Consider the following 22,555-nt stretch of genomic DNA (forward strand, 5'->3'; position numbering starts at 1 on the left):
CTTATTTTGGACTAGCATGTATCGTTGGACACATTAATGAGGTTCAAAATCAATGGCTCCACGTGTGCATACGGTGTATAGACATCCAACCGACTCAAAATATGTGAAAGAAATATGTTCAGGATGAGTTATCTCAGTCCTCCATATGTGGAATCTCCAACATTAGAATAGAGTTGGGCCACTGCACCTGAAACTGCTATCACTCAGAAAAGATTGGTTAAGCAAGCGGAGTCTGATTCAAGACGGTGGTGCTGCAGATGACGGAGGGGTGTTAGAACTTGGCCTCTCTATGGTCCAAGCAGTTTTGTAATAAGTCATAATTTTCTGGAAGCTAAAGAAAGGAAAAGATTTTTTTTCATAGTCCAAGAAGTCAATTTGAAACTGTTGGGTTCTCAGCTAAGAACATTTCTAGGCCTGGGCTCTAGCATTATGAGTGGAAGCCAATGATAACAACTGGGAGCCTTTTCTATATTAAATGTGAATCACACATGCCAGTGAACTTTCAGAGTTCACACACGCAGTCTTCATAGCTAAGCTGCTACGCTGTTTTGTTTTAGTTTGTGTCGGTTGTCTAGCTTCTTCCTGGGATTCGAGTGCTTGTTTTTCATGATCCTAAGTCAGAGTAGTTGGAGGAAGTTGAAAGTACTTTTTTGGAGTGAGGCAGCAAAGTTGATACAGGAGAAGTATCCACATGGAAGGTAAATAATAAAAATGTCTAATAGGGAAATAAGAGTAAGACCAAATTATTGGAGCAGTAAGTTTTAGACTTAGTTTCTGTATTAGTCGCTTTGCTGTTGCTGTTGCTAAAGCTGTGACTGCACAGCTTAGAAGAGTTTCTTTGGCTCCTAGGTACAGAAGGTTGATGTCTGTAATGGCCGGGACAGCATGGTAGCTTCTCTGCTGGCATGGGAACTCACATCACTGTAAGCACAAAGCTTGGACAGCTCTGAATAGTGAGTGGATTTGGGCTCTGAAAGCCAGGCCCAAGTGACAGGTTTCCTCACACAAGCTGCACCTCCTAAAACTCCCTCAAACAGTGCCACTAACTGGAGACCAGTTATTCATATTTGGAAGCCTTTGGAAAATATTTTTATGCAGGCATTTTCTTTCTACTCCTTGACTTCCATGGGCAGCTGGCTGTGTCATAATGTAAAATGCATTCAGTCCAACTTCAAAAATCCCCATGATCTTTAGAACTAACACTATTTAAAAGTTTGAAGTCTCTTCTGAGGTTCACGATAACATTAATTGTGAACATACTGTTAAAACAAAAAAGAAGTTTCACAACTTACATACTTCTAATATATAATACAGAATATCCATTATCATTCCAAAAGGGAAGAATTGGGGCTTAGTGAGGAAATAATAGACCAAAGCAAGACTGAAACCCAGCAGAGCAAGCACCAAATCCTATAGCTTCATATCCAGTGACTGGAACTTTAATTTCAAAGAGTTTAGATGTCTCCAACCCTCCAGCTTTGCTGCTCACAGCGTACATCTGTCTCTCTTGAGATGTTTGCACTCTATAGGAAGCTATTCTTGACAGATACTGTGGCTCTTGCCATGTCCAATGTCTTAGGTTCTCCACTACAACTGAGACGAATACAGCTTTATACAGTGACATCCCACAGCCTCTTGACTTCACATGGGGACTCCCCTACCACATTTTACCAGATCACAGTGGCTCTCTAAAGTCATGGAGGAAGAATACATGAATTCTTCACTCCTGCACCCTTCATGCCTTTAAAGGTAGCACTATGTAGAAAATACTGCCACATTATGCAGCCATCTTGGGATGAGGCTTGCCCCTCTTGAATCTCATTAGCAGAAGTGGTTTTACTCAGTTTACTTGGTTGCTTAGTAACAGAAAGTGCCCTAGGCTCACAAATTAGAAGCTTAGCTGTGTGGGCTCTTGACCTGGGAGCACCTTTTCCTCTATTGAAGTGCAGAGAAGAAACCTCTCTAAAAGGTACTAATCTCATCTTCTTCAGCACATGCTTTGGCTAAAACATTAAACTTCCTGGTGCTCTTTTTCTCTCAACTATATTTTCTGAATTTTTTGAGCCACACTTTCTCTTCTACATTGTAGACCTGCGTAGCAGACATTCTTAATAGCCATGCTACTGATTCAATAGGATGCTACCTTGAGATTGCATTCAAGAAATGAGTCCATTACTTTTTAATTTACCCTCAGGCCAGTTCTTAGGAGAAAGAGAGTGGCCAGATTCTTTGCCAAGACAATCCTATAAGCAGCCTCTAGCCAAGTTTTTAAGGACCTTTCTTTCCTCTGAAACCTCTTGGCAAGCCTCTAAAGGCTGCATTGCTCACGAACTACTGTCTTCCAGGCTCCCACTAAAATGTCTGTTTAAACTCTGCTTACAACATTCAACTGTTTTTCTAGTCCAAACATCCAACGTTTCTGCCACATTCCTTCAAAGGCAAAATGGTCAGGCTCTCCGTAGCAGCAGCCCACTCTCTGGTACCACCTTCTGTCCTGGTTACTTTTGTTGTGACAAAACACTGTGACTAAGACAGCTTATAGAAGAGCTAGGGGTTGGTTGATTTTTATTTTAGTTTTGATTTTGTTTTGTTTGACTTACTGTTTGAGAAGTTTAGAGCCCATCATGGTGGGGATAGTATGGTAGTGGGAACAAGAACTCACATCTTGAATTACAAGCACAAAACAGAGACAGCAAACTGGATAGGATGGATTCTGGATCTGAAAGCCTGTCCCTAGTGAAATACTTCCTCCAGCAAGGCTGCACCTCTGAAACCTTCACAAATAGTACCACCAATTAGGAAACAAGTGGTAAAGTGCAGGAGCCTGTGGAGGAACATTCTCATTGAAACTCCTGCAGCTTAATTATTTATTTACCTAACTACAGCAAGAATAACTATTGACCATGTAGGCTTTTAAAATGTAAATTTGGGTAATGAACTTACTATACCACTAAGTCATACTGGTGCTTCAGAAAGGGCTGGATTTTCTGTTTGTTTGCATTAGGAAAAAAAAAACCTTGAAATTAAATTCTCAAAAGAGTTTTGAGGCTGGGAAACCAAGACAATATATCATCAGCTTCATTTGTAATTCAGGGGTGGGTTACCCTCTTTCTGAGTTCCCCAGATTATCTCAAAGAATTAAGATTGTCAGAAAATGACCACTCTCTACTTATTGCAAGTCCAAGGATACTATAACAGTTATAACACAGACATGGTGACCAGTCATTTATTCTAGCAGGTGCTCATTAATACTGGGTGATATCTGACACTAGGTGCTCCAGTTACAGTCTCCATGTTATAATCACTTTAACCAAGAGCAGAGCTGATTTCCTGTTGTGCTTTGGATCAAAGCAATAAACTTAAGAGTGCTAGTACACACTCTTCTACTGAACTTTATACAACACAGTTCAAGAACAAAGCCCTACTGAACCTAAGGGAAATAACTATACCAACAAAAAACTTAGAATATTTATTGGTAGTCTTAAAACATGAAGCATGACGATCAACTGGGGAGAAAAGGGAAATTTGCTACTTGAATGTTGAGAATATTCAAACAATGATTGCAGCTATAAGCTAGAAACAATTCCCATCCAAAAAAATAATCATCAAACTAACACTACAGGACCAGAATGGGACTGGAGGCCTCTCTTCGTCATCATGGGAGAAGATATGAATTCAGTGAAGACAGCCGCCATTCCTGTAAGATCTGTTGGGCTGAACTCAAGCTGAAGGCAGGCATGGAACCTACATGAACAAATCACCAACCACTTGCTGAGTCCCAAACAAGAGGTAACTGGCCATATAGGCACCCAGGCCTGCCATACGCCTAGATAGATATCAGAGAATCAACAAAACTCTGTTTTACTTTAGAACATCCTTGGAAAGCACTATTTGATTCAGTATCTGCTTACACCAGGGACTCACATGTTGTCCTGAGTTATAAATGTCAGTTTGATGAAACCTAGAGTCACCTGGGAAGAGAGAACCTTAACTGAATTGCCTACATTAGATTAGCCTGTGGCTGTGTTTTCAAGAAAGTATCAATTCTTGATTGATATTAGGGTTAGGGGACATAGTTCACAGTGGGCAATGCTGTTCTGAGGCAGGTGATCCTGGGCTGTGTAAGAAAGTTCCCGAATGTTAGCTAGTGAGTAAGACAATAACCAGTATTCCTTTCTGGTTATTGCCCCTGGGATCCTGCCTTGAGCTCCTCCCTAACATCCCTCAAACATAGACCATGACCTGGAGGTAAAAATTAAATAAGTGCTTTCTGCTTCAAATTGCTTCTGGCCATGGTGTTTCTCACAGCAACAGAAAGCAAACTTGAATTGGCTTTGCCCTGAATCCCTCCTAACATCCCTCAAACATTGACCTGGATGTTAAAATGAAATAAACACCTTCTGCCTCAAGTTACTTTTGGCCATGGCATTTTTCACAGTGACAGAAAGCAAACTAGAATGGGCTTTAACAGATCTGCATACGAAAAACACGTGAACGTACTCGGTCGGAATCTATCATTTGTTTATATCTGAGATCTGAAACGTTTTCACTCCATAACTGTCTTTGTCATATTGTCTCACTTCATCTTCCTTACTAAAGAAAGCCTCTTTCCATGTCTTGTCAGAAAAATTAATACATTATAAAATTAAAAAAACCTCATATTTATAAAGTAAAAACAAAGAGCTTCCTTGTAAAAATTATTCAGTGTCCAAGATCAATGTCACAAAAAAAAAACATAGGTGAAAGCATCAACAACTATAAATACAGGATTTGTCAGTGCTGCTGTGGTGGTTTGTATGAGAAAAAAAAACCCATATGGTAATGTATTTGAATTGTTGGCCCCGGTTTGTGGAACTGTTCGTGAAGGATTTAGATATACCCTGGTAGCAGGTGTGTCACTGGGGCAGATTTTGAAGTTTCAAAGTCTCATGCCATTTTCAGCTACCTGTCTCTGCCTTGCGGTTGTGCTCCGTTATGTGAGCTCTCTGCTGCTGTTCCAGGTTCACGCCTCCTTGACTGCTGACATGTTCCCCTTCCCATGCTGTCCATGTGATGGAGGTGGATTTTGTATCTTATCTGTTGCTTTCATTGGTTAACTAATAAAGAAAACTGCTTGGCCTGATAGGATAGAAAATTAGGTAGGTGGAGTAAACAGAACAGAATGCTGGAAGAAAGAAGCCGAGGCAGGCAGTCACCATGATTCTCCAACCCCAGACGGATGTAGGCTAGAATCCTTCCTGGTAAGACACCATCTCGTGGTGCTACACAAATTATTAAAAATGGGTTAGATCAATATGTGAGAGTTAGCCAATAATAGGCTGGAACTAATGGGCCAGGCAGTGTTCAAAAGAATACAGTTTCCGTGTAATTATTTTGGGTAAAGCTAGCCGGGTGGCAGGAAGTGGCCTGCCGCCGCTCCCACCACTACATCCATGAATTCCAAACCTCTGAAACCATAAGCTCCAACTCTTCTATCAATGCCTTCATTATATGTTTAATCACAGCAATAGAAAAGTAACTAAGAAAGAAGTTGGTACCAGGGAATAGGCTATTGCTATAGCTGGCCTGACCATAATGGGTTTTGGAGGAATGTGGAAGACTTTGAGACTTTTTACTAGGAAAGTACTTGATTGCAGTAAACAAGGCTTAACGGACCATCCTAGTAGGAACTTGGAAGACAGCAGCACCAACAGAAACATGGGCTATGGAGACTCATAAGAAGCTTCAGAGGAGAACAACTGTGGCATCATGGTCAGCAGCAAAATGATCCAGGTGATGCCCTGTCAACACAGCTTAGCCAGTGCTGGTCAAAATTTCTTTCTTTTTTTTTTTTTTTAAATTTTTTTATTGAGAAAAAGAAAAAAAGTTTCCGCCTCCTCCCAGCCTCCCATTTCCCTCCCCCTCCTCCCACCCTTCTCCCACACCCCCCACTCCTCTCCCCCTCCCTCTCCAGTCCAAAGAGCAGTCAGGGTTCCCTGCCCTGTGGAAAGTCCAAGGTCCTCCCCCCTCCGTCCATGTCTAGGAAGGTGAACATCCAAACTGGCTAGGCTCCCACAAAGCCAGAACATGAAGTAGGATCAAAATCCCGTGCCATTGTCCTTGGCTTCTCATCAGTCCTCATTGTTCGCCATGTTCAGAGACAAAATTTCTTAAGTCTGATGCCAAGGGGTTTATTTTTACACATTTAAATGCAGTAAAACTTTGGGGGAAAAAGTTTCCATGTTAACAATTGCCACCACAAAACTTTAGGCATGGCTACATCGAAACTCCTCTACAAAGCACCTATAAACTCTTCCACAAGAATGGGTTCTATTGACTGACTGACTAAGAGTTCTCAGAACAATGGCCTAGGGAGGCAGGGTGTGTAATAAGCATAATAGCAAACTCTTTTGCAAAGTATGTGGGGCTTCTTTCATGAGGATAGATTCTTTTGACCGAGAAACAATGCTGAGGATTCTGGGATATTCTACGAGGGCTGGCTTTACAGAATAGCAAAGATTGCCAGATACCAAAGCATCCATTCCCAGCCATCTGATTGGAAGATAGATGTCAATTTCTTCTACTGAAGAAAAAAGCCTGCATGTGTAACAACTCTGGTTTCTCTAGTGCTTATTTGAGAGCTCATGCCCTCTACAAATAATACTAACAACTGAGCTAGAGACAATTCTTGTGGTATTTTAGCAAAGATTTTAGCTGCTTTCTGTCCTTATCTTCAGAAACTGCCTAAGACTAAACTGAAAAGTGTTGATTTAATTTCCTTGGAAGAGAAGATTTCAAGACAACCTAATATTGCTTTCTTTTGTGTGGTTACTAGTAATCTTAAACTGGAATTCTGTAAAGCCAGCCCACATAGAATAACCCAGAATCCTAAGCATTAAAATGTGGAATCATCCTCTGTGAAGTCACTGGGGGGCAGGGATGTGACATGGGAATTCTTTGTGAATTCTCTGGGAGGCCAAAGCTTGAGGGTATGAAAGTAAAGGATACAGTTGTTAGGGGCTAGGATTAGGGTTAGGCTTGGAGACAGGAAGGGATACGACTGGGTGGAGAGAAATAGAAGATAGGAGGATTCAGCCTGAGGATTCATGGAGACAGGATCTTGCTCACTTTGGTCTGAGGATTTGGTAGAGGTAAAAAGTCTCTCTAGTGACTGCTCCTTTACTTCTCTGATCTTTCAGCATTTATCCTGATATCTGACTCCAGGTTTTTATTATTAAGATCAAGTAGAATTCGCGCTATGGGTCTGGGTCTCAGTCTCGACTCAGGAATTTCTCCAGTAGGTGTAACAGGGCAGAGTAGATTCTACCTGGGTGAGACCATGCTTATCTTTCTGTGTCTGCCTCTAATTCGCCCCCCCCCCCCAGCATAAGGTCCTCTGGACCTATCATGTTGTGACTAATGACAGTATTTCTGACTTTTAAAATGTCACGTAGTATTCCAGTGTGTACTTACACCATTTTCTATACCCACTCATCTCTTAATAGGCGTGTGGATAGTTTTCACAATTAACCTGGGGTATGCAGTGGCTAACAAGGGAATCTGTTTCAAATGAGGGGATGGACACCTGAAGTTGTCTCTGACCCCCACATGTATGTCCATACTCACATACAAGGACACACACACAGCATGTATACAACACATACAACAAGGAACAAGCAGGGATATTTTATCTGACATACTTAATTATCTTAATTTTGTTTTACTTTTAAACACTAGTTTGAGACCAAATCTGTGCTGAAGGGTATCCAAAAGGCAGCCCGGCTTGCTGACAGAAGAAGCATGGAAGGAGGGGTGGAGGAGGAGAGCTGACATCTTCTCTTGTCCTGGCTCGTGAACCTGAGCCAGGTCCCCTGAGTTGGAGAAAGGAGACAGCAGGAGGGGAGGAGTGCCGCTTCCTTTCAGCAGTATTTTATATTGACCTTCAGTTTGTAGCATTTACTTGTGCTTGAAACCATGTAAATGACTGAAGCATAAAAGAAAACCCCCAAGTCTATTCCAAAGAATTCCAGACATTAAGCACTGCAGGCACAGACCTTCCTGCAGGCCGTATGCTCCCATGGTGAAGCTACTTTCCTGTGACACAAGATGCCAGGCTTAAAAGTACTGTGAAATAATGAGTAGGAAGTGAGCAGACACATTCACCCCCAGTTACCATACCACAACACAAACAAGCTAATCACATCACAGACACACACACCACAACACACACATCACAGCACATGCATAGATAAATAAACACACATGCACCATAGCACACACCACACACACACACATAAGCTGCCAGCTACATAAACCACAACACAGACACATTACAGCATACAAACACATATACCACAATGCAAACATCACAGTATATACATAGATACACATACACACACTAGAGCACAGACATGTGCACCACACACACACACACACTGACAAGCTTCCAGCTATACATGCCACAGCACATATAGATACATGTATCACAGCAGACACACATCATACCAGCTACACACATACATCATCACATACAGACACATATTCACACCAGCTCCAAATGCATACACACATTCTACACCGCACCTACAGACACACCCACCATAGCATTACACATAACACAACCCAGAAATACATGTACCACACCAACTTCACACACGCACACACACACACACACACCAGCCACATGCACACACATATCCATGCCCCATTATATACAGACATATCACCATACCAGCTATACACGCATATGTACACACATTACCATGTACATATAGAGGTGTACCACACCAGTTACAAACACATATGCCCAAACAGTTATAGGTAGATGACAGCTTCCCTATCCTGAGATCTTGACTTATTAGGACATGTGTCATACGCAACTATTTTGATCTACTGAGTCTGAATCTACCCCTAATACTCAGTTTCCTTGAGTGATCACCGACCTGTGTGTTACTGACCTGGATGCAGCACTTTCTCTAGGGATGCACGGATAAGCTGACGGATCACCTCCTCTAGGCTATCACAACCCCAGATATACAGCCCACTAGGTCTCTTCACTGCTCCCTTTCACATCTGGCTGACATCCTTCCTGGAAAATGCTGCCTGGAGCTCACAACAGAGAGCCCGAAACCCAGATCCTGGTGCTTGGTTCACACATACGGTTGCTGCCTTGTTGCTGGGAGACAGGCATGTTCCTCCTGAGTGACACTAACAATAGTTGGCGCATGTCCTGGCTTCACAGACCTTATGAGAGACAGTGATGTTCCTCTAGCCCTGTTGTCAGGAAGGCAGCACCTTCAGGGCTCCCTCCACATGCTAGAGTACCCCTTGTTTCACCGCTATGCTGGGCAACTCCTACTGGCTTGGAAGATAGTGTGAGGCAGACACTGTCCACTGAGGGGCACTGCTCCCCTGTCCAGGACACTACAGCCTCAGGAAGCCCCCATGAGAAAGGCCATGGGAAGAATTGCATAGAGGGAAGCGGGTGAGTGAAGAGCAGGGCACAACCATGCAGTCCTGACTGTGAAAGCCTGGTGAATAAGGACTGAGTATGGATAGGAACTACCCAAGTACACAAGAGTGATTGTTGCTCAGGGACTCCAGCATGAGTGCCTTCGATGCAAGCGTAGGAGCACGAGTGTCTGCTGTGCATAAATAAAGTTTGGAGCCCTTCCAGGACTGGGGAGGGAGGCATACACCCAATATATTTTTTTGTAATATAATTTTTTATTGAAAAAAATAAAAAATTTCCGCCTCCTCCCCGCCTCCCATTTCCCTCCCCGTCTCCCTTTTCCCTTCCCCTTCTCCCCCTCCCCCCACTCCTCTTCCCCTCCCTCTCCAGTCTGAAGGGCAGTCAGGGTTCCCTGCCCTGTGGAAAGTCCCCCCTCCATCCTGGTCTAGGAAGGTGAACATCCAAACTGGCTAGGCTCCCACAAAGCCAGAACATGAAGTAGGATCAAAACCCAGTGCCATTGTCCTTGGCTTCTCAGCAGCCCTCATTGTCCGCCATATTCAGAGAGTCCGGTTTTATCCCATGCTTTTTCAGTCACAGTCCAGCTGGCCTTGGTGAGCTCCCAATAGATCAGCCCCACTGTCTCCGTGGNGGGTGCACCCCTCGTGGTCCTGACTTCTTTGCTCATATTCTCCCTCCTTCTGCTCCTTCTTGGGACATTGGGAGCTCAGTCCGGTGCTCCAGTGTGGGTCTCTGTCTCTATCTCCATCCATCTCCAGATGAAGGTTCTTTATTTATCTCTAGAAACCAATTATGAATGAGTACATCCCATGTTCATCTTTTTGGGTCTGGGTTACCTCACTCAGGATAGTGTTTTCTATTTCCATCCATTTGCATGCAAAGTTCGAGAAGTCATTGTTTCTTACCGCTGAGCAGTATTCTAATGTGTATATATCCCACACTTTCTTTATCCATTCTTCCATTGAAGGGCATCTAGGTTCGGTTTCTCAGGAAATTCGGGATCAACCTACCCCTGGACCCAGCAATACCACTCTTGGGAATATACCCAAGAGATGCCTGATCATATGACAAGGGCATTTGTTCAACTATGTTCATAGCAGCATTATTTGTAATAGCCAGAACCTGGAAACACCCAATATATTTTAAACTAAGAACAATGTCGCTGGGAATAAGATGGATATCTTTTGTCACCAGTGTTCCTAGTCTGGGGCTTGGGTGTGGGTAATGCGGCCGCAGTGCAGCCTGCCTGTCAGTCTCTTGGAGCAGCTGCAGTGCAGCATGGCTGTCAGTCCCTCAGAGCAGCTGCAGTGCAGCATGGCTGTCCATCTCTCAGAGCAGCTGCAGTGCAGCATGGCTGTCCATCTCTCAGAGAAGCTGCAGTGCAGCGTGGCTGTCCATCTCTCAGAGCAGCTGCAGTGCAGCATGCCTGTTGGTCTCTCAGAGCAGCTCTCTGTTGATGAGGGAAGCAAGTGGGGCTCATATCCTGCACAGCAACCCAGAACCTCACTCTAACCTGGAACTCCAGGTCGCCCTGGCAGGTGACTTCACTCTAGCTCAGGTTGTTCTGGCAGGTGATTAACAAGACTTCATTTTTATATTTTCTTAAAAACTTAATTTCTAAAAGGTTGCATCAAACTATTTCTTTTAAAAAGCATTTTGTGAGAAGTGTAAGAAATTGAAAGCATTGATTCTTCTCTTGTTTTGCAGCATCAGGGTTGGAATCAAGGGCTTCGTGAACTCCAGACAAGGACTCACCATTGACTCTCAGCCCTGAATATTTCCTTATTCAAAAGAATGGAAGGCAGCATCACAAAGCTAAAGGTCACATTGGCCTTGGGGCGCTTTAATTTCACTTATTGAACTCTGCTAATAGCCTGAAATTGGAGGTTTGCTACAAGTTGATTTATCCTTTGGTGTTTTATACACTTTGATAATGAAATAAATTATGACTAAATCAAGATCTTTTTATTCCACTAGAAAAACAGGGTGGGCAATATCTGGTGGACAAGGTACAGGCTGATGTATGTGGAGGCCCACTTAGGGGCCAGCTACACTGAACTAGCTACCCCTGGTATTCTCATTCTGTCCTGGAATGGAGAGAGAACTTAGCATCGTTGGACACTGATTCCAAATTCAAATCATATTCTTCAAAGAAGAAAACATCAACTACCTGGAGACAAGCACTATACTGTGACAAAATGCTATCTGTTCACTTGGATTGGTGGGGGACATTTAAAGAGTCCTCAGCATCAGTGTGGTGTTTACCCTGGAACAAGACGCATCCTTTGACAAAATCGGGAATCTGCTTCTGCTGTCACAGTTCCCCAAGTTCTCTATACACGTGCTCTGTTCATGCTTAGGGACACTTAGATGTTGGCAGTGTCTGTTAGGGACACTCAGATGTTGGCGGTCTCTGTTAGGCACACTCAGGTGCTGGTGGTCTCTGTTAGGGACACTCAAATGCTGGTGGTCTCTGTAAGGGACACTCAGATGCTGGTGGTCTCTGTAAGGGAAACTGAGATGTTGGTGGTCTCTGTAAGGGACACTGAGATGTTGGTGGTCTCTGTAAGGGACACTCAGATGCTGGTGGTTTCCATTAGAAACACTCAGATGTTGATGGTCTCATTAGTGACACTCAGATGTTGGCGGTCTCTGTTAGGAACACTCAGATGTTGGCAGTCTCCATTAAAGACACTCAGATGTTGGCGGTCTCCGCTAGGGACACTCAGATGCTGGTGGTCTCTGTAAGGGACACACAGATGGTAGTGATCTCTGCTAGGGACACTCAGGTGCTGGCGGTCTCTGTTAGGGACACTCAGATGTTGGCGGGCTCTGCTAGGGACACTCAGGTGCTGGTGGTCTCCGTTAAGGACATTCAGATGTTGGCAGTCTCCATTAGGGACACTCAAATGTTGATGGTCTCTGTTAGGGACACTCAGATGTTGGCGGTCTCTGCTAGGGACACTCAGATGCTGGCGGTCTCTGTTAGGGACACTCAGATGTTGGTGGTCTCTGTTAGGGACACTCAGATGTTGGTGTCTCCATGAGCTCTAAACTCGATGAAACAATTATAAAGTCATCCAAAAGCCCTGGACAAGAAAGACATCATAAAGTCAACCAAACTCAGATCAACACCTCTCTTAGGTGATGGCAAAACAAATTGTCTTTCTGATAAACTCCCTGACACCTATAGACAGCAGAGAAAAAAAGAAAAAAAAGAAAAAACATAATTGGATTATAGTATCGGAGTTTGCTTTTTAGCTCCCTCCTCTGGTTTTCTTTCCATTCTTCCCTTCCCACCTGTATGGCTCAGGCGACAACTTCACTGTGTGGAGACCAGCAGCAGAGTGTGACTGCTGTGGGGAGAAAGACAGGTCACAGTGATCAGCTAAGCATCCTCAATGATAGGAAAACCACTTAGCAGAAATGTGGCAGCCCCGTAGGCTAGCCCCCCTTCATGCTCTTCAGTTAGACAGCATCAAAGTGGAGCACGCAGCTGTAACATCCACTCAGAAAGCTTCGTGTTAAAGCACAGTGGTATTTACTGACTATCTGTACATCTGACTGGCTGGTTGAACTTATTAGAGCAAAGCCACAAGAAAGCATGTTTCTTGCCCTGTGACTCCTGTATAGACACTGGTTTCCTCAACAAATAGTACACTTCTTAATGAACAAGCATTGGGCTCTGTTTTCATGGCCAAGCACAGCACCCAGAACACACGAGGTGCTGCATAAATACTTGCTTTTGATTGACTGATCTATAGGCCATTCTGTCTTTCTGAATCTAGAACAGGCCAGGGAGCAAAGATCTGCTGCTCATTAACATTCCAGCCACTATCACCACACCCAAGCTCTACTCAGGCACCTCGGGAACAGGAAAATAAATGTACATCACAGACTCTCAGTAAGTTTGCAAATTCATGATGACCTCTGAACCTGAAACAATACAAGAGCTCTATGCAAATCCGCACACCAAAGGCAGACGCAGAAACACCACAGTCCTCTGCTGGCTTCTTGATATACTCTGGTAGAGTGATTTTCAAGTGGAAAACTATGTGGTTAGGCATAGTGGTACACATTAGTAATCCCAGTGCTCAGGAGATGGAGGAAGACAGATGAAAAATTCACAGTCAGAGATGTATGGAAGGGATCATGCAATGGCTAAAACATAGGAGAAGGAGCCCCTGGATTCTGGAACGCACTGTCTCTTCATATAGAATATACCTCTACTGGCATCTATGTCAGAAAAACTTAGCATTAAGAACTGTGCTATTTAATCTGTGTAACGTATGTTTCAACTTCAAATTTTGAAGAGCAATGTTATTTTTTAGTACAGATAATTACAGAATTGATTTGAGCCTGAACCAGAGCACATGAGCTCAGATCTGGCTACACGAGGTAGCTGTAGAGGGATGAAGCCATGGCACACTTCCACCCCAGCCCTACCCCTCATTCTTGGAGTTCTAGCTGCCTTCCCCTCTATTGCTTTGAGAAGAGAATGCACCAACTGCTATATTTTTCAATAAAAACTTTTCACTGGTGGGTTATATGAACTTGAAAATTAAGTTTTTCCTTCCAATGTTCTCTCACACATTCATTTGTACCCTCTTCCCATATAAGCATCTGAGGTCCTTGTTCCCTGTTCAAGAAGTACTCTGAGTTCCTTGTTCTATGTAAAATAAGTGCTCCATGTCATTGAAAATGGAATGCCCCCAAGTCTTAATAAAAAATACCTGTAAAACATTGGAGAATAAAGCTTTCTCCCATTTTAATTCAAGGTGGGACATGTGTGGTGCTGAAGGTCGGTAGCCAGCATGGGCATGTGTGGTGGTGAAGGTCGGTAGTCAGCGTGGACATGTGTGGTGAAGGTCAGTAGTCAGCGTGGGCATGTGTGGTGAAGGTCAGTAGCCAGCGTGGGCATGTGTGGTGAAGGTCAGTAGACAGTGTGGACATGTGTGGTGAAGGTCAGTAGCCAGCATGGACATGTGTGGTGAAGGTCAGTAGCCAGCGTGGACATGTGTGGTGAAGGTCAGTAGTCAGCGTGGGCATGTGTGGTGGTGAAGGTCATTAGTCAGCGTGGACATGTGTGGTGAAGGTCGGTGGTCAATGTGGAAATGTGTTGAAGGTCGGTAGTCAGCGTGGACATGTGTGGTGAAGGTCGGTAGTCAGCATGGACATGTGTGGTGAAGGTCAGTAGCCAGCGTGGACTTGTGTGGTGGTGAAGGTCGGTAGTCAGCGTGGACACGTGTGGTGAAGGTCAGTAGTTAGCGTGGACACGCGTGGTGAAGGTCGGTAGTCAGCGTGGGCATGTGTGGTGGTGAAGATCGTTAGTCAGCGTGGGCATGTGTGGTGGTGAAGGTCGGTAGTCAGCGTGGACTTGTGTGGTGGTGAAGGCTGTTAGTCAGCGTGGGCATGTGTGGTGGTGAAGGTCGGTAGTCAATGCAGTTGGATTGATGAAGATGCCAACAGGGGCAGGCATCATGCCTGGCTTTGTCATGAGTTTTGGAGAAGATTTGAGCCTGGAACTATGTGGGAAGACCCACTGTCAGTGTGTGTGTTACCATTAAGTTAGCTAGAGCCCAAATGAACCAAAGATTCAAAGAAAAGATGAATTCTTGCTTTCTCTTTAGAAGAAGCATCCCCTTCCCTGGGCATCAGAACTCCAGGCTCTTGAGAAGCTAGACTCTGGGACCCATCAGCTCTCAGTCCTTTGCCTGATCTAAGAATTGCACCATAAGCTTCACTGGATCTGAGCCTTCATACCTGAATGGAGCCGTGCTACCGGCTTCCCTACTTCTCCAGCTTATAGATAGCTTGGTCATGGAGCTGCGTACCGTGCACACTCCAGTGAGATGAAGCCCTAGAGGACTGCTGGCTCTCCCTGGTTCTGTCCCCACAAGTACTCTGACTATGAAGAGAAGACTGGCCTCAGACTCTGAAAAGATATTCGTGCTCAATACACATGAATTAATAGATTGATATTAAGTTTAATATAGAAAGAAATTATAAGAGGAATTAAGATGAAAGAAAAATACATCTCCATAGGTACTATGAGCTGTTTCCCTCCTAGAACTGACCCTGAGTGGGCCAGAGAGGTGAAACAGCCACGAAAACAGGCTCCATTCACTGACTTTCCCTGGAAAAACAGGCACGAAGGCTTGCCTTTCAAATTTATGCAATAAAATAAATGATAAGGGTGTTTTCCTCCAGCTTTGACAGAATAGTAGGTAAAACTCTCTTATGATTCATTTTCAAGACCCATAACCAATATGAAATTATATAAATATTACATTTTAAACAAGAATTTTGTTCGCTTTGCTTGATGTGAAGGAAGCCAGGATGAGCACCATCTGATACATTTTGCAAAGGAGGTTTGCACTTTACAAATCAGTAGTGTGTTGTTTTCCTTCTCTGCCCATGAGAGGTGCAGAACCCTGGAGATGCTGTGGCTGTACCTCCTAATGGGTCATGTGTCTTTCATAACCATCCCCTCTAGGCACAGCAAATAGATCCAGTTTATGTACTCCCCTGAAATTGCGCCCTCATTACAGGGTGGTGAGAGAGAAGCACTGAGAAAGAATTTCATCTTGTAAAAGACAAATAGCGCTGAAACAATCATTTTCATTCTTTCTTGTTGTTGAAGATTTTAGCTGAACACAAAGCCCTTGTAGATAAGAAAGCAGAGCGAGAGTCAGCGGATGTCAGTGGGTGTCACCTGCCATTTCCTGAGGATCCTCTTTTCTATGTGTTCACATAGGCTTCTAACGTTTCTGATAAGTCTCACTGACTCAGCTCCACGCAGGAAAGTACTTGGAGAGTGCAAGCTGATCACGAAGGATCTGAGTCTTAAGCTTTGGCCATTATAGTTGAGACTAAACTTCACAGGCAAGAAAGGAAGAGATCAGTGACCACCTCCTAAGAGACCAAGAGGGTTATTTAAAATGGTATATGAAAAGTATTGCCCCAAATGCTGCTTTGGGGTATAAGAAATGTCTGTAATAACAAGGACTGAAAGCCCGTGGCTTAGTCTGGAGATCAGCGCATGCACCAAGACACCAGGAAACTGCCCAGCATCCAAGAAGATGTCAGTGTGGAAGGGATATGGTGTCCAGACATCATTAGGTGGAGATGCTGGGGGGGTCATCAGAGTGGGTCTGAAGGATGCCGGAGGTCACAGCCCAAGGTTGAGACTCAGGTTCCGATCCTGGCTCTGAATGGTGTGAGGTCCCAGCATAGACCCAAGCAGACTCAAACATAGGCACAAGAAGGCCTCTGGACCAGACTTTTTCTTTCAGGCCACCAACCAGCTCCCAGATCATGACATGGAGACTTATAGTTCTGAATCCTCAGCCTAGCTTAGGCACATCTCTGGCTAGTTCTTTTAAATTAACCTCTGTCTCTTTATCTACCTCTTTATCTATCTGTCTCGGGGCTTCCTTTCTTACTTCTGTTTCTCTGTGTCTGTCTGGTATCTACTTGGTTTCTCTCTCATTCTTCTTCCTTCCTTTCTTCTTCCCTGAGCATAGATTTCTCCTCCTATTTATTCTCTCTGCCCACCAGCCTCGCCTATCCTTTCTCTGCCTAGCTATTGGCTATTCCGGTTTTTTTATGAGACCAATCAGGTGCCTTTAATAGGCAAGATGAAAAAGATGCAACATCTTTCCATACTTCAACACACATCTTTACATCATTAAACAACCGCACCATAAACAAGAGTAACACCTTTCCACAGTTAAACGAAGACTCTGCAGCATGAACAGATGTAACACATCTCTGCCCAGCTCATATTCTACGACAGGCCTCTCTCTTTCTGCTTACCCAAATGGGGGTGGCTTGGTAGGAAAAATGGAGAGACCTTGAAATATTGAGTAAAGTCTCTCTGACAAACCCAGCCCCATCTTTTATTAGCACTAGGATGTAACTGGGTGTTTCTCTCCCACCCACCAGTCCCAAATAACCACTCTGAGGTTTAATATGAATTACAAACTGTTTGGCCTATTAGCTCAAGCTTATTAAAACTAGCTCGACCCCTTTCTATTAGTCTATATTTTACCCTGAGGCTCATGGCTGGTTACTCCACATCTTACTTCTGCAGCGGCTGCTGGAGTCCCCTGGCTCTCTCTCTTCTTTCTTCCTGTATTTAGTATGGCTTTCCCACTTAGCTATATTCTGCCCTGCCATAGGCCAAATCAGCTTTATTCATCAACCAATAAAAGCAACACCTATTCCCAGTGTACAGAAGGGCATCCCACATCAGTGGGACTCCAGACAAAGCAGAAGAGCAGGCTAGGGAGCCTCTATGAGTGTCCTTCCTGAGGGTGAGCCAGTGGTTCTAGACAGCAATGACTCTACTCCCTGTGTGTCCCTTTTCTGAGCTGCCACAATGCTGACCACTGTCTGAGGAACCTTTCCCTCCACTGGTGACCAGGCTCTCTGGGACTTTCCCTCCTCTGGGATGCCCCCAGGAAGGGCAAGGCCCTCTTGTTCCCCCTGCCTGTATCTCACTGTCAGAACTGTGGCTTCAGGTCATCACAGTCTCCCTTGCTGTGGCTGGAGCGCTGTGAGGAGAAACCCTGGCATTTCACCTATTTTTGACAGAGAATACCCAGGGGTGATTTTAGAGTGCAGGCCCTCACAACTCTCCTAGTTCTTACTCTGACGCTCTGGGGTGAAGGGCAGGGGTCATTGTTGTGACTTACAAATGTGCATGTGGATCAGGTTCACTGACTGGAATAACAGTGTTTGTGAGCCGAGCCAGAGCCCAAGCTTCCAGACCTCAGCCTGAAGACCTAGTGTCCAGACCTTCTTCTTCTCCGTTAGGATTCCCCGATGGATAGACACTGGCAGATGCGCAGACGATGGAAGGATGACACACAACAGACGGAAACTTGGGTCCTCAGGGACGCGGGGCTCTGGTGTCATAGAGGAGAAAGCTAGTGGCCAGATAGACACCCAAAAGTGTGAAAGGTGCATTTTCTACCATTTTTTCCCATCTAACTTTGGGTTTAAAGTTACATCTGAACAAGAGGTTTAAAACTTGCCAGCTTTACTGCAGCTAGTGCTGTTACCTGCTGGTGACTTTCTACTCTTCACTAGACTTGCCTGTCGAGAGCAAGCCGCAGGTGAGCCGTGTTCCCACAGGCCTGGTGTCCAGTGGTTCACAACGTGACACCCGAGGGTCTGGGAAGAACTTCTAGCGCCAATGGGCAGACCCACTTTTGTCTTGGTGAAGTTCCTGCTTTCTGTTCAGCCCGGCCTTGAACTCTTCAGGGGAAACCACACCAGAGTTTCCTTCCTTCTCTTCACTCACAGGGAAGCATTCCTACCGTGGGCCGTCCAGCTGTGTGTTGGAGTTCCTCCTTGAGCTGCATGCAGACTTCCCATTTTCATAGGGAGTCAGTGTGCCTCCTAGGCGCTCAGGCTCCCTTATCTGAGGTTGGGCGATGTCCTTCGTGCCTTGGACGTGTGCTTACCTGAGTCTCCAGCCCTCCAAAGGCGTGGGCAAGGCAGCCCACAGTGGGGTCGCAGAGAAGGAAGGCAGTGTAGTAAGGCTAGCAAGGGGAGCCCGGAAGAAAGGGGCGCGAGAGAGCAGGGTAGACACGGGGAGTACCAGGTCAGGAGGGGTTTGGGGTGAGGCTCAGGGCCCAGCACTGCAGGGAGGAGCGCGGGTGGAAGGAGGAATGCTTGGACGGAGACCTGGTGGATGAGTGCCAGGGAGAGGCTCTGCCTAAAGGAGAAGGGGCGCGAGGCGGAGACTGGGCTGAGGGGCGGGGCTGGGACTTGCAGCCTGGAAGGCGGAGAGGGCGTTAGGCGCGGGACTGAGGAAATCTGCGCTGGGAGGCCCCGAGGTGGGGCCGTGACTTCTGAGTGCGCTCAACACCGTGGCGGAGCGCTGAGCCCAAGATGAGGGCGTCGGTGCTGCTGACCTGCTTCTGCTGGCTGCTGGTGCCGGTGAGTGAACCCGCGTCCCCTTCCCGAAGAGGTGCGTCCTGCAGTGGACCGCTGGACTCACCTCCCGGTCCCAGTACGAGTGGGTGGAGCGTGGAGAGGGGACTGGATCCAGAGCAGAATGCACCGGACCCCAGGCGCCCTACTGAAGCCTTATCTAACCCTTGGCTTGCTGGACTCATTGGCACTTTTCCTATTCCCACCGCCTTCACGGGTTCGCCAGAAGTGGGGGCCCAGGTTCTCCTCAACTCCCGGGGACGATCTGGATTCTGGTCTGACTGTGCGCTTGGAGTTGGGGACATCCCTAGCACCCTGAAAGAAGAGTGGCCGCTTCCCCGGGCCACCTGCTCTGGCTTTCGCTTCCGAGGGAAACTGCAGTTGCTCTGTGGTTAAATATTTCTCTTTCCATCTCCTGGTCCTTGTGTTTGTTTAGTATGTGACAAAGGGAACGTGGTGTGACTAAGAAAGTTTCCTTTTGGAAATACTCTTTTTGTTTTCTCTAAGGAAGCCAGAGGAACCCCTGAACTGACGTTTGCTACATGGGTTACACTGGTTTTATGTAGTTCTCCGGAACTCTACCCTTTATTTGAAAAAAAAGAAATAAAAAGAAAGAAAGAAAAAACGGGTGTGAGCCTTATTCCTTGCCTTTCCTTCCCTGCACTGAGAACTGTGTCCCTGTGCAAGGTATCCACACTTGGGCCTCCAGGCTGAGGGAGCCGACTAAGCGTGTGCAGCAAGAGGGGAGAGGGTTGTTCAAGGAAATCCCTCTGTCATTGTTAATGAAAATTCAATTTTCTGGGGTGCATCTTTTCCATCCCCACAGACAGCTGAGGGTAGCTTCTCGAGGATGGTGGGGAAGCCTTGAGACTCCATCTACTTTAATCTCTCAGATGCCCCACGTTTTTCATGTTCTCTCTGCTCCAGGAATATCAGGGATTGGGGTGCTTTTAGTACTTAATTGATCATTTCATCAGTTCTGAAATATAGATCCATGTGTTGCTGTTGCTTGGCTTCAGGAATCTCTCTTTTCTGATAGTTTTGTAGTAATGAATTGGTAAGACTAAGGCATCTCAGGTGGTCTGTAAATGAAGTGAATGAATGTGGCAGAAAAATCCCACATCGGGTTTCATCCTTTGAGTCTGTCGGGAAATGGTATACCTTGTTGAAATCCTAGCTTGTCTATATCAACAATAGTATAACTAAACGCCGATAGCCATACCCAGCTGAGCATGGTTTTTTTCATTACTGTCTTATAAAAGCAAGTTTTTGTGAAGATGGAGAAACTGAGACATAGAGAGACAAAATAAAAGACAAAGTTCTGAGAGCAAGTGCTCCCTAAGCATCCCAGCTTAGGACACAGATCAGAGAAGTCTGTCTTCTGGGCTGAGAGCTCGTAATTCTCTCTTTACCCTCTTGTTGGTGGACAGCCTCGGAGTCTGCTTCCATGTCTAAGGACCCTGGGAAAGCTTTACCAGAAACCTCCCATGGCTCCTGGAGTTGAATGCGTTTCTCGCAGCTCCACCTCTTTCTTCTAATCCCTTTCATTTTTAAAAGTAGATGCTTCACACCAAACCACAATGATAACAAGGTCATCTTTACTCATAGGTTAAGTTTCTAATGTGTCCTGGAGCTTGTGAAAATTCACTTAGGCTATTTGACTATAGGGTGATCAAAGAGGGGCTCCTCAGGTGCACAGAGCAACTGTGCACCCACAGTCACTAAGAGTTAACTTGCTGTACTTCAGCAAACCACAGGCTGTAAAACGGGGGCTCTTCGGTTCTGAGAGAGTATGAATTTCTTCAGCCCAATTGCTCTTAAATTAGTAGTAACAACATATACTATAGAATGCCAGTTTGTTTTCCTACTCAGGAAAAGTATTCTTTTATATATAAAGTGTATATATATACATATATATATCAGTATACTGAATTTTAGGTTTGTTTTTCAAAGTAAATAGTAAAGCTTAAAAAAAAAAAAAAGAACCGCACCAGGAAAATGAAAATGGCTACTTTAAAATGAATGCCAGCTCGAAAGAAATTTACAACTGTGAGGTTTGGGGTCTTCTTGTAGATTTCTGCTTAACCCCTCTTGTGTAATTTTTGATTATTCTATTTCTTTAACTTGAACAGGTGAGCAGCATCCATCCAGAATGTCGCTTTCATCTGGAAATACAGGAAGAAGAAACAAAATGTGTAGAGCTTCTGAACAGCCAGACAGAAAAGCAAAGAGGTGGGTTTCAGGAATAAGTCTGGGCTCCGGGCAGAAGGTCCAGCTGTCTGTACTTCCCAGCATCCTCCCTAACTGGGAGGTTGGAGCTTACCTACACCTCAGAGACAGGTACATTTGCCACTGTTCTGGTGAGCCACAAGCAAAATTCCTGCAGCATTGTGTCAGTGTGGATTTCACCAAACCTTTTGAAAGAAAACCTCAGTTCTTAATACCAACAGTTTCCGTGGCTTGATGAGGCAGTAGTTACTATGGTAATGTTATGGCTCTGTCATGCTCCTCAAGGGCAGCTTTGGTTCCCAGGGAATCACAGCACATATCTGAATTCTTGGTTTTAAAATATTAATTATCCTTAATGTTGGTTCAACTGAGAATGATAGAAACTTGTCAGGAGCCAACAGGAAAATGGGTTGTCAGATTTCTGAAGACACACCTGTTTTAAACACTGTGTGTTTGTCAAGTTTGTCCTCTGAGTGGAACAGAAAGTTTCTGGGACACCAGGCCTTTGATGCACACCCATTCCATGTTCACAGTCCAAAGTGGCTCTGGGTACAGCCCAGGCATCAGCACCACAACCTTTCGTCCTGGATCTCTCTACTCTAGAGTCACCTGTACAACCTCTTCAAGAAAGAAATTTAAATCAAGGTGAGATTTTTACAGTAGCCTGGTGTTTGCTAGCAGGCCTAGTTCCTGGACTCCACTCTGAACCTCTTACTAGGTTACAAAACACAGTTACAGCTATGTAACTAATGTGAAATTTCTAGTAGTCACATTTAAATAAGTCCTTAAAAAGTGAGGTTAATTTTAATAGTGTATTTTATATTCATCTAAATGTATCATTTGATTTTAAATAATTAGATATTGTAGCTTCTACATTCTTTCTTTAAGTATTATAACAAAGTGCATTTTTTAATGTTATTAGCACCTCAC

At 44.8% G+C, this 22,555-nt stretch overlaps 1 protein-coding gene across 2 annotated transcripts in view; it reads left to right on the forward strand.

Moving 5' to 3' along the window:
* The first annotated feature begins 18,562 nt into the window (after window positions 1-18,562).
* Vipr2 (vasoactive intestinal peptide receptor 2) overlaps window positions 18,563-22,555 on the forward strand; it is a 70,811-nt gene continuing 66,818 nt past the window's right edge. Inside the window, exons 1-2 of one of the 2 annotated variants that reach the window (XM_050120871.1) lie at window positions 18,563-19,402; window positions 21,529-21,628. In XM_050120871.1, the coding sequence (XP_049976828.1) occupies window positions 19,355-19,402; window positions 21,529-21,628 (148 nt within the window). In that variant the 5' untranslated portion in view covers window positions 18,563-19,354. The remainder of the gene's footprint in view (window positions 19,403-21,528; window positions 21,629-22,555) is intronic. The other variant, XM_050120870.1, reaches the window with a different exon arrangement.

This window comes from Alexandromys fortis, unplaced genomic scaffold (assembly GCF_014885135.2).
Source record: "Alexandromys fortis isolate MF-2015 unplaced genomic scaffold, M_Fortis_MF-2015_v1.1 scaffold_182, whole genome shotgun sequence".
Classification (NCBI taxonomy): domain Eukaryota; kingdom Metazoa; phylum Chordata; class Mammalia; order Rodentia; family Cricetidae; genus Alexandromys; species Alexandromys fortis.